The sequence below is a fragment of the Silurus aristotelis genome, assembly GCF_946808225.1.
Source record: "Silurus aristotelis genome assembly, chromosome: 20".
NCBI classification, from domain to species: Eukaryota; Metazoa; Chordata; class Actinopteri; order Siluriformes; family Siluridae; genus Silurus; species Silurus aristotelis.
Window position 1 is genome coordinate 11,746,262 of NC_139593.1, and position 13,394 is coordinate 11,759,655.

The 13,394-nt window shown below is 38.1% G+C and overlaps 1 protein-coding gene across 1 annotated transcript in view; it reads left to right on the top strand.

The window, feature by feature from the left end:
- Positions 1 to 5,013: 5,013 nt before the first annotated feature.
- The window catches only part of sorcs3a (sortilin related VPS10 domain containing receptor 3a), a 260,536-nt gene continuing 252,155 nt past the window's right edge, over positions 5,014 to 13,394 (top strand). The window contains exon 1 of the mRNA XM_083523063.1: positions 5,014 to 5,771. Within this exon, the coding sequence (XP_083379189.1) occupies positions 5,154 to 5,771 (618 nt within the window). The 5' untranslated portion in view covers positions 5,014 to 5,153. The remainder of the gene's footprint in view (positions 5,772 to 13,394) is intronic.

Sequence of the window (13,394 nt, forward strand, 5' to 3'; positions counted from 1 at the left end):
ATCACTGCTGTTGTGAAACCTGATAACCTTGATGTTTTCATTACATGTAGAAACCTTCAGATTTAGGTAGGGGAAAAAACTGACATTTTCTGTATCATCAATTGTGTGAGTTTGATGGTTTTGAAATGAGTTGCAGTTTGAAGCACACTTTTGCAGAATGTTCAGTTTGGTTCTTCCTTAAACAGAGAAGGTGAATCACTGAGAGAGATTTGTCATCTGGATTTAACCTTGGACAAAATCAATAAAGAGTAAGGGCTAAGCCATTAAAAAGTTAGAAGTGACTTTAAGAAAAAAAGATGCTTTGTTTCAAGACAGGAAGCTTCTATATCTTTGTAGAAATACACAAAAAATTTATGTGCTATTTGCAGTGATTATGTAATGTGGGTTGTTTCATACTTTAATATCTACATAGATGATTTAGTTTTAGGTGTGCTGTTTAGTTGTAACAGCACACCCAAAAGAGTTATATCTTTCTTACACCACAACAAACTGTCAGATGAGTGCCTTATTACATTTATTAATGAACATCTACTTGCATCTACAAATACTTACATTTATTGTTGTGCAAAATCTGTGAGACAAGTTAGCTCCAGATATTCATATTATAGTATATGATAGCATTTCAGCCCAGAAAGTTATGAAGACTGTCCAAGTTGTTAAATACTCACCAACCATTACAAAAGTGCTGACATTGGAGACTTGTACCTTAAATATTAATTGAACACCTTCATAAAATGAAATTTTTTAGTTTGTTTTAACATCATTGAGTTTCTAACTTCAGTTTGTTACGCTTTGATCAAGAGTCGGAAACCAGAATGCGAATAGAACGTTTATTAGCCTTGGGAAACAAACAGAAGCTAGGAAGCAGCATGTACCGGAAAACAGATATATTCCGAAACACAGGTAGTCCAGGGATGATCTCCAGAATGGACGGTAGACCGAACGATGAGTGAATGCGAACGGGGGCCTTATAAATGGAGTAGGGTGTAGACTGGAGACAGGTGAAGGTGATTGGTATGAAGGCGAGGCGCTTCGAGTGTGCTGAGTGCCGAGAGGGGGTGTGGCCAGTGGTTTCCTGACATTACCCCTCCTCCAGGGGCCCTAACTCAGCACCTGGGGCGCCCACGGCCTCGAGGTGCATGGCGGTCGGGGTGGCTGGTGTGGAATCCTCCAGGAGTGCCGGGTCCAGCACGTCCTCTCTGGGGACCCATGATTTGTACCCCTCCCAGTCCACGAGGTATTCCAGGGTGCTACCCCTACATCGTAAGTTTAACTATCAGGACGGAGTACACCGATGGTTGGTCCAGCATTTCTTGTCGGCATGCTTTAAAAATTAAATATATAGTGTCTATGTAGGTATTAAGGATGTAGGCAAACACAAATAGTAAAAAAAAAAATCCGAAATTAATAAGAAATGCATTTTTGTTAGAAAGCTAATGTATATGGGCATTTAAAGTCTAAAAGTGTTTGGACTATCCTATGTAACATCCTAGAGCATTTAATGTAGTTAATGTTACAGCAAGACACTTGAGGATTGACTTTTCTGTTTGTTGATATTCTTTTAAACCCTAGTGAGAGATGCTAACTATGTTCTGTACTTTCATCTTAACAGTTTGTACTTTACAGATTGGTATCCACAAGGCCATGAATTAAAAATCTGCCATAAGTTTTCTTGAGTCTTATTTTAGCGAGTTTCTATTTAGAGCTAAATCTGAATAATGAATCAGAGCTTGTGAGAAAATTACTCAGACCACCATGAATTTATGTAAGCTAGGGAAAAATAATAGCATTTCTCTGGGAGACACAGTGGATGGGAGGAAATGCACTTGTGGATACAGAGTCTATGGATGCCTCAGCTCTGTCCAAAATTCTAATAGCAAGATAATAAAAATTAAATGTCAAGGCATTTTTTCCCCTGCTAGGTTTGACTGATGGTCATTTTCGAATCGCAAAGTGAAACTGATTTATTGCCATTTAGTATGCAGGGTAATCAGCGTTAGCATAAATAACACCTCCATAATGTCATCTGTTTATTAGTGTGTGAGGCGAGATGAGTTTTGAGAGTAGCCTAAAATATAATCTTCAAAGTTCAATCAGGTTCCCTTGTCCAGCACAGACATTTGCTAACATAACTGAAATAGCACATCTCAGCAGGCTAAAAGGAAGATTCCTGCACTGGCTTGTGGGAAGAATAGCAGTGTCCAAGCAGTGCAACATGAAAAAATCTATCGCACCATTAATTTGAATGAAGTATAAATCATATACTAAGCCTGCCTTTTGCGGTAATCAATATGTCTCTTCAATTTCCTCTGGGGCTGAGAAAGCAAATGTATGTGTGTGTGTGTGTGTGTGTGTGTGTGTGTGTGTGTGTGTGTGTGTGTGTGTGTGTGTGTGTGTGTGTGTGTTTTTTAAGAAAGAGAGATCATTCTGAAATGCTGTGTCGCAAAAATGCCTCTAATGTGTGATGCCATTCAGAATCATTGGATCAATGGATTTTTCATTGTAATTAAAACAATAATATAGCGTTAAAGCATCTTGCAGGGGATTGGCCTTAATCTCATGAGTGGCATCCTTACAATAAGCCCACCCAAAAACGGAATATTTAAGGCTAAAGCAGAATATTTCTGGCCAAATAATGTGAAGTTTAGACACATGAGAGGAGTTACAGCAATGACAAATGTATGGTTGCCAAAAGTGGCCCATGCAGCCGAATTGAAAGTTTTTAAAAACATTTGGAATCTTAAATAAATGCATGTGCTTCATTTCAGTTTTGGCTAAATGTGGCCAAATGTTAATCTCAAGCCTGGAACACAGGTTTATTAAGGCTGAGCTGTGGGTGTGTTCTGGCAGAGTCATTTGGATGAGTTTCTTGCAATCATTCCAATGCCCTATATGTGGGCCAGATGAAAGTGTAGGCCAGCACTGGGCAATGGCTCATTTGCTATCTGGACTATGGTAGAAAAGAATTACCTGAATATCTCTAGACTATTATTGGGATTCATCTTGATTATACACTGATCAGCCTTAAAGATACCTGCCTAATATTATATAGGTTCCCCTTGTAGCACCAAAACAGCTCTGACCCATCGAGGCATGGACTCCACAGGACCTCTGGTATGCTGCGCTATCTTGCACCAACGGCAGCTTCTTTAATGAATTTGGACGCCAAGTCAACACCTACACCACCTTTGTGAAGTTCTTCAAACCATTCTTAAACAACATTTGCAGTGTGTCAGATGGTATTAAGAAAGAAAAAAAAACATTGCTATGATATTGTTCCTGGTCTGCAACAGTTTTTAGATAGGTTGTATGTGTCAAAGTAAAATCCAAATGAATTTAAGCTCTCAAGCTTTTCCAGCTTGCCTTCTTGCCACAATGCATCCTGGTGCCATCTCTTTTCTATATAAGCAACGCACAAAAAACAGTCATCCGGATGATGTAAAAGAAAACGTGATTCATCAGACCAGGCCACATTCATATATTGTTCTGATTTTTAACAATCCAATTGAAGGTGTTTTTTTTCCCATGGTTGACAGGGGTCAGCATGGTCACTTTCTATGACAGTCAGAATAATTTTCTCAGGAGTTCATGTGTAGCTCTTCTTTGGGACGGGGCCAGATGCGTGCCAATCAGATTTTGTGGTGTGTTGCTGTTTCACCTTACTTGGTCTATTCACCTCATAACATGAAGATCCCATAAAATGACAGTCATTCAGCAATCCTTGTCAAAGTTGGTCAAATAAACATGCTTAAGCATTTTCACACATGATCACACTTCTTGACAGGCATCACTGATATGACATAATGTTATATTCGTTCCATGTGTCAGTGGTTTGAATATTATGTCTGATTGGTGTATATTGTATATAGTGCTGAAGCCCAGCTTCTATAGCTTTTGCATTTAATTGATATTCCTTATTCCTGCCTCCATGCCATTGGTGTTATTTTATAAAGTTAATTCAGCCAGCATACAATTTTCTTATATATTCTATCAGCTATTAATGTGCTCGTATTTTTTTCCCTTTCTGGCAACTAGTTTAGATTCAACCTTCCTGAAAAATGATTTACTGGCAAAATTAAGATATAATAAAACAATTTGCTGATGGCAGTGTGATTAACGATGTGTGTTTTGAGAAAGTGTAAATGTCTTCATCAATAAAAAAACATCTTTAATAGATTTTATGTCAGTGGCCTGTACATGTCACTAGTGAAAATAACACTCTTGTGATTTAAAAGTACATGAGAAATGCCATTAGAATCCTTATTTGCACACATAATAAAGAACATTTTGCTGTTCAGAAAGTCAGCAGATTTTCTTCTTCCGTTCCGTAAACCCCTGCAACACATGATCTTATGCCACCCTGTAGTGTGTGCTGTTTTCAGGTCATGTCTAAAACCTGGACATGCCACTGTGATGGCATTTGGGTGCCTTTTGTAGTCTTTTATCACACACACACACACACACACACACACACACACACACACACACACACACACACACACACACACATTGCACTATACATCCCTGACCTGTGCGTCATGCTTACCGTGCGCAAGACGCAAGGTTTAAACCTCGCGACTGCGCGTGCACGTGCGCAAACTACGCATTCTTTTCTCTCCAACCTTCTCTTTCTTTTATCTCTCTCCTCTCTCCTTTCCAGCCGATTCCAACACTGTTTTGCTATTGAATCGACTTTTTTTTTAAATGCCAAACAACAGATGGTTTATCGTGGCGAGTTTAGGATGCATGACGACATGCACTGAACAAACACATTAATGTCGGAATATGCTAATTTATGTTAATGCAAATGACAAACACCTCACTACTAGCTGCCATCGTGCTCCTGAACTTAACCTTTTTGTTATAAAAAAGGAAGACAACTTGATCCTAGGGAGGAAAAAAGGATAAAAATGTAGCAAATGAAGTATCACGCGCGCATCTCTCTCTCTCTCTCTCTCTCTCTCTCTCTCTCTCCTGGCCAGTGTACAGCTCCTCCCCTCTGTGCTGCCTTTTACTTCATCAGATAGCTGAACGTGAACAGTTTAGCTGAAGAGCACTTGCTTAAAAAAACAGGAGGGAGCGCGCGCTCAGCATCCACCCTACAAACGGACCCCAAGCGAGGACAATTCGGTGTCCCCAGCTCCGGTTTGACCATGGACCCGTTATCTGGCATGCACTTGACTCTGTGCACTTGGCTTGTTTGTTCGTTGTATTTCGGTGCCATCGCCAGAGCGGAGGTCACTTGCGCCTCATGCCCGTCACCGGCGCTCGTAAAAACCGGGGACGTCCAGAACAACGCACGCGCTCCAGCCATCGCTCCGAGCCGGGCCGAGGAATCGCTGGTCAGTTTCTTCTCGCGCGTAAGTCTCCAACCAGTGCGGGATGGAGTTCACGAGTTGAGGAAAGAGGCGAGCGCGCAAAAAGTGGAAACGGAGTGGAGCGCACTGGGAACCGAGCGAAGCGCACGGGGACACCGGGGACGCGAGGAAGTGTTTGGCGCAGCGGGCGCAGAAGGCGCGTCACCGAGGGGCAAGAGGAACGCGGAGGCGCGACCGGAGGAATTCGGCGCGAGCGCGCGCACCGGAGACTCCGCCGAGTCTTTGGACGCGCTGATGTTCGTGGATGGACAAAAGCTGCGACGCAACCGCGACGACGCGAAAGTCGCCACTTCCAGAGCGGAGGAGCCCAAAGTAATCAGCAGCACCTTTGCCCTGGCTGGAGACTCCGCTCACAACCACGCCGTCGTCTACTGGACCGGACAAAACAGCAGCGTGAGTCTGATGCATCCGTTCATTTAGTACACACTTGAGTTTGGAAATATTTAGGCTGTCAGAAACTGTAAAAACCCTTCCTGAGGTTAAGGAACCCTCTATTTGGTTTCCCCTCTAAAACTGTACCTTCATACTCTGAGTTCTTCAGACTTCTGCAGCAGGTGCATGGTGTTGCTTCTGCTCTCACTTGTGTGCGCTTGTGAACTAACAGGAAGTGGAAATACTTTTAAGAATCATACAATTCCAGCTGAGATGCTTGTCATAAGATCATTGATTAGTTTACATGCAATGGAGACCTCTGACATCATGCTGAAGTGACTGGATATAAATCAGGAGACATATAAATCTCCTAATGCATGCAAGTGATGAAATGCCTAATATGTATTGGGAATGGTGTGTGTGTGTGTGTGTGTGTGTGTGTGTGTGTGTGTGTGTGTGTGTGTGTGTGTGTGTGTGTGTGTGGTGAGAAGGGGGTGTGATGTTGGCATAATGGAGCAGACCTACTGACTCCAGGTTTTGCTTCTTTTTTTTTTGAATATCTATGATGCATGAGATGGTGGCTGGCACTTCATGGTATGAGCATTTCTAATTTCCTAGTGTGAGCCCTGAATAATTCAGCAATCCTTCAGCTTGATTGTTTCGAACCTGGATAGTCAGGGTGGAGAAAAGTCAAAACTAAACGTGTGAGGAGAATTGTACTTGCTATTGAGCTCCGAAAAGGTGGTATAGAGAGCCACACACACACACACACACACACACACACACACACACACACACACACACACACAGACCTTGCATTTTTTCCCCAGAAGATACACACAGACAAATCACAAGATGTGCATAGTCTGGACTAGTCTGGATGAATAGTTTTATCACATCATTTAATATTCCTTTAAAAAAAAAAAAAAAAAAAAAAAATACGGTGGTGGTGGTAGTAGTGTTAAACCGGAGTCTCCTGCCTATCAAATATCAGCATTCTTCCTTGTCTGATAGATTTTGTGCAAAATTGTACACAATGTGCACACAGTTTCCAGTTTCCAGTTGTGGAACATCTGCGTCATCACACTAATAAGCTCTGGAATTAAATTAACTCTTTAATCAAGCTTATTTTGAATAAGTTTGTGGTAATTTTGTAATGTTATTTCTAGCCCAGTGCATGTCTGTTTTTCGGTGCATGGCATTTGAAATGAAGACTAATCAGAAGGACTGTTCTATTATTTATTTATTTATTTATTTATTTATTTATTTATTTATTTATTTATTTATTTATTTATGTATTTTTATTTTTTAATTTTTAATTTTTAAATTTTTATTTTTTTTTATTTATTTATTTCTGGCCAAAGAATATTCTTCAAAAACATTAGGGAAAAAAACCCTATTTATTCAGAAGGTGTGAGGTGGCCACCTAAACTGATCTGCTGTATGCATTCATTTATTTAACATTTTTGGAAGGAGTCCCAATTGTCAAGTAAAGGTAAAGCTGTGATTTTAAGTTCTCTGTAACATGACAAGCTAAATATTTCGGTCATATAGTAGTACAATAGAGAGACAGAATTACAGATTACAGGTGCTTGTTAGGGAACAATAATTTGCAGCTGCTATAATGTTAGCGATACTGTAAATACTACATAAGGAAAGGAAATAAGTACACTTAACAAAAAGGTAACTATGAGGAAATCAAAAGTTCAGGGTTCATATTTCTTTAAATAATAATAATAAAAACACACATACAATTTCGAATGTATACATATGTGTTATTCAAGACGATTAAAACCCTCACGGATCTGCTGTTTTTGGACAATGATTAACTTAACATGGTAACAGTAGCTTGGATTGACTGCATCACATGCAACTAAAACAACCCTTTGGCTTTTAGAGCACGGTAAAGTTAATGATAAAGGCTACACATTTTTCAGTGTTTTAGCAAAATAATCCTGACTCATCGCCAGATTATTAATTCATGGCGCACTGGAGAATAATGAGTTGCGTCAAAAAAGTGATTACATTAACCCAGTGCTATACCCCTACTCCTTTGCCTCTATCCTTATCCTATCGTGACACAGAAAAATGCACCGAGGCAAGATGACAGCCAGTGTAATAAATACTATGTGAACTCTGCAATATGTCATTTAGTTACTAGCAGTCTGTAGCTGTGAGGGAAAAGAAAAGCATGTTTCTTGGGACTAATTTATTTATTTTTTTTGACATGGCACTGGCTCCCACCTTCAACAACATGAAGTCTTGCCAACTATTCAAAAGTGACTGTAATTTGATATGTATGTTAAGTGCATTGGTTTGTCTTGTGGCTTTATTATTAAAGTTTTTTTTTGCTGCTATTGCTGTTTTTTTTATAGTGTTGCATACTGTTTTTATGTCAAGATTTTTCCCTTAAAGGCTTATGTTTTCAAATAGCTTTGACATAGTCCGGAATTATACAGTCATGATCTTGAGCTTTGTCGAATATAAACAGTTTTCATGCGTTTTAGTTTTTTTTTTTTTTTTCCCCCACTAGTGTTATCTCTGTTATTTGCAGCTTGGTTATAATGGCAGAACTATTTCTGGAATCTGCCTGAGATCATTTTACAAATTCACAGTTGTAGCAGATCTAGACACCTTTGTGAAACTCACAACCCAAATTAAAGCTAAATCTGTGTCGGTTCTTTCATTTTGCAGTGACATATTTTCTTGATAATATATGAGAAGGTAAAATCTATCATCTATCAATAGCTCAACAGTGAACCTATTAGCTTTGAGTAATTCATTATATTCCAAGGTCTTATTGATGGAGCAATAGGAATGACGTGGCTCGGACTATTATACACATTTATAGAAAGATTGAGAGTCGTAATTATCATTTATTTCTGAAGGGTTCCAAGTCAATGCTATGCCAGGTTCATGCCATGCTCTGACTATGAAACATAGTAAACATGAATTTAATATATAATTACTTAATGTAGCTGTCTACCATGGGAGCTAGAAAGAAATCAGCCCCAGACGCCACTATTTTTGCAAGTTTTTCTATATAAACAGTGGTGGTTCAAACATTACGACAAAAAAATCATTTATCAGCAAATAAAGAAAAGCCTTAAATTGTTGCATGTTATTTTTTTTATTATTATTCCATTTCATTTTCTAAACTGCGTAATTTTCCTCATCATTATGACATCTACCAAACAGGGAGGGTGACAACTATGCTTACTTGATATTTATACCTTCACATGCTGTTTCAGAGGAAAGCAATATCCTCCAACTCATCCTTCCCCAGCTCACAGACGTTAATGATTGGCTTGTGTCACTGTGATTGTTAGGTATAGTGAGAGTACCATGTTTCTCTTTTGCCTCCTGGGTGTGTCGATAGCTGTAGCAGCTTCAGGATCTGACCTCCTGATCTCCAGACAATCAAGCAAGCGCTTTCTGTTGTACTACTTGCTGTCTTTTTATGTTTGAAAGATGAGAGGGCTTATCCCTTCTAGCCCATTAATATCCACCACTGTTGATTCTTGTCTACTTAAAAATAGTTGTTCATTGATGTAAAAAGAATTAAACTGAGTTAAGTTAGTTTTTACCACTGTAAATGTCCAAAGTCTTTCCAATGGCTTAGCCTTATCAGCCACACTCTGCAATTTGTTATTATCCTCTTATCCAACCTTGAGCCCTCAGAGTCAGAGATCTACCGTAAATCACCACTGCATCCTGGCCCTGTCAAGATTAAGCTCTTCTTAAGGACTTCATTTTGCAGCCAAAATGGCACTTTGGGGATGCTTAAATTCTGATTGTGTCTTTCTTTCTATCTTTCTTTTTTCTGTCTGTACATTTTTAGTGTCATGAGCCATTGAGCATCACTTAAAGAAGAACATAGTCGGCCACATCCTTTGCAGGAGTACATAGCGATGCTTTGTATCCATTTGCCTCGTCGGAGATCCAGCTATATTCTTCTGCTGCTTTGCGCTCTTTCTTCTCTTATCCTTCACCACATTCAGTGTTCCTTGTGTGGACTACGACTTACTAAAGCCCTCTGGCATCCCGTGATCTTGACAGCTCATGAGCAATATTTCAGCCTCAGTCATTCTGACAGACGTGAAGTGACAGCCATTACCGTGCTCCTGTTCTGTGTCATTATCGCTGAGCGCCGGTCTTATGTACACTCTTTAGTTAGTTTGGAACTCACTGGAGGGCAACCCAAGAAAATGGAAAGAATGACGCAGACACAAAAGTTTATCAAACATATTCTGACTATTCTCTCGTTTTTTACTGATCTGTCATATACTCTGTATCCCTATCTAAAACTAGTACTGTCTTTTTTTTCCCGCATTGTCTGTTTTGTCTTGTTTATTCCAAGCTAAATGTATTGTGTTATTTATGTCTGTACTTTTGAGAGTTACTAACAGCTGGAATCAAATTTCTAGTGTGTCAACACACTTGGCCAAAAAACCTGATTCTGATTCTGATGCTGCACAGATCTTGTTTTGTTTTAAAAGTCGTATGTTCATGCTAATTTGCAGAAAAGGCAATGTGGAACTTAATGCAGACACACTTCACAGAGACATTAGTCATTCTTGTACATTCAAAGGTCATGCACTTCAGGACTTCTTTTGATGCTCTTCAAGTTTGAAGATGAAGCGCCAATGCAGAATTTTTTTGTCACCTCATACTTATACTGATCTAATTAAATCTGAAATCTATAGCTAATAAGTGTTTAGCCTTAAAAGCAAATTAGCAGCGTTAGGTTAATCTCAAAAAACGTAAGATTTTTTCATGTACAATTCTTTGTACAGTCGTGAAAAGATAACAAATATTAACCCTTGTAAATAGTCTAATGCTCAAAAATGTCATATGTCTGAACAAGCAAACTACTTTTTGGCAAACTACTAATTAAAATCGATAAAAGCTTTCTTTAAAGAAAATGTCAGGTAGATTAAAAAATATTTCATAAAAAGGTCCTCTTAAATGTGTTCAAGAATCTGCGTTATTTAATACTAACAACAATACCATCTGAAGTATTTGGTCATTTAAGCTGTGATTAATATTGGAATGTGGAAAAAATGCATGTTTGCAAAATGATTTACAAAAAAAATTTAATAAAAAAATATCTACATTTGAATTCTCCAAATGAGCTCTTTTGGAAAGGGACTTAATTCAACTAAGGTCTGGTGCTACACTGAGTTTGGCAGTCTTACGTACCAGCAATGATTTGTTGGATTATATGAAACTGCATTTGTTAAACACAGAGTAAACACTCACTCACCAGAAAGGCAGAGGGATGTCATTAATTATTTACTCCCTCAAAAACATTGCTCTACCCCCTCCTTAGTAATTAGTGTTTACAAATTCACTTCCCAGCCCCCTTTTGCTTTCCACTGCATGGTAGTAGTAGCGTGTGGCCCGATGCCACGCTCCAAGGATTTATCACTGAGTTGCCCTGGGACCCTGGTATCTTGGCTGAGGATGTTTCCTTGATGGTGCCAAGGAAATGTCTTCATGCAGAGATCACTTATATCCCACTGTGCTTCCGAGCTCCTCTTAAGGCTTTGCTTATTCTTTTGGGCAAAAGAAACTTTTATCATCGCAGCATTTGTGGGCTCCGGACCTTTATCGTGTGTGAAAATGACAGAGTGATGTGAAATGGGCACAGTTCCTCACTCACTCCCATTCAAAGCAAAACCACTTTCTTTCATTTTCTGTGACGCTTTATGTATGTTTTTTTTTTCTCTCCAGCATTACTCTTTCCTGGCGGGTGACATCATGTATAACTCATATGTTGAAAAAGGAAGAAAAGCCTCTACTGCGTGAGGGATTTGCAGAGGCAATATTCACAAAGCTAGGTGTCCTCATTAGTGTAAATGATACTGCTGGAATCGTATTAGCAAAGAACATAGCTCACTGGTGTTAATGACATTGATATAACAGTGTCACCTTTGATCCTGATTAAATTCTTTTGACCTAAACTTGTTTCCACCATTGTGTTGTGTTTCTGTTCCCTCCATAAAGTACCATAAACCAGCAAATTGCAGGGGCGAGCAAATAATAAATTAATTAGCTTGTCCACTTCGCATGTAAGCTTCAGCCTGGTGCCCAACCACATGCTTGCACAAAAACATAAATGGTTACAAATTAAAGCCACTGAATATTGCAAGCTATTTTGCCAATAAAGTGCATGAAAAGAGAAACCAAAACAAAATAAATCAAAGCCTAACTTATCAAACAAAACAAATGTCCCCACTAAAGCAAAAAATGCCAAAGCTTCCAACCCAACCTTCTAACAAAACTAAGCAAAAACTAATCTAACAAACAAGACAAAAGTTTTCATTAAAAAAATGTAAAATCCAGTTAACAATGCAAACTTTCCACAAACACAACAAATCCAGCAAACAAACAAAAGGAATTTCTACCAAAACAAAAAAACTATTTATCAAAATCAATTATCAGCAAAATAAACACAATGTCTACACTTTTTTCCTCATTTATTTGCTGGTTTTATTTACAGTTTATAAGGACACATTGACTGTTTCTTCATTGGAGTTTTGTATTTTAGGTTTATGATCCTGGTGGTGCTGTAAGTCTTCTTTCTAATACTCCCAGATAAATTGTGTTGTAGTTTGTTGTTAACTTTCTATTTATACTGAAACCCTTTGTGTAATTTTTTTATTATTATTATTTTCTCTTGTTGTATTAAATATAGCAAAGTTATATCTTTATACTTAAAAATTTAGAAATTTCTGTGAAACAGAACACAATTTATTGTTTGTAACAAAATAAAAAAATCTTTGCTAAAAAAATTTCCAACAAACCAGTATAAACTGAGAAAGTATTTTTTTATTGTCTGTTTAATGTTTTGAAAACATGATTACATAAAACATTTTTTTTAGTTATTTTAAATCTTAAACCCATTTAACAAGAAAGGAAATAAAAAATACTGTGCATTTTTTAAAACATTTGTCAATTAATCTGAAGATTCAGAATTTTAGGCCAAAGACTGTAATTATTTTTTTTTAATGTTTGTAATATTCAAGAAAAAAATAACAGAAAAGTGTATTTTGACATAATTGATCACAGTATTAATCCCAAGTCATCATACTGCTTATTGTAAATTGTCACCATTATGTTATTAAAAAAAAAAATGTTGGATGCTAATTAAAAAGACCAAGTACAGACTACTCTAATGCCTGTATATTACTCCGCATCTGATGCACGTAGTGTAGCAGGTAGTGGAATTCGGAAACGCTCTTTAGTTACAACATTGTGATGCATCACAGCATTGTGAAGTACATTAATTTTAAACATAGCCTACCTACCAAATAAAACTTTTATTCTTTGAAAGTCAATAAGTAGGGTTTTTATTTTTTCTGTTTGAACACAAATGTCCACTGGGCAACTGTGAATAAAAAATTAATCGCCCAGACAGAGATTCTGTGTGTCCCTGGCTCAGGTTTGTGATTTTTCCACCCCTGCAGTCAGAATGAGCTTTATCACAATCAGAATAAGAAAGTTTACTGAAAAACTTTTTTCCTTGGCCAAGAGCTGATATTGTTATGTTAAGTTTAGAATTGGGAACTGATCAGGCATAACTATGATCACCTGCCTAATATTGTGTTGGTCTGCCTTTTGCTTCCAAAACAGTCCTGA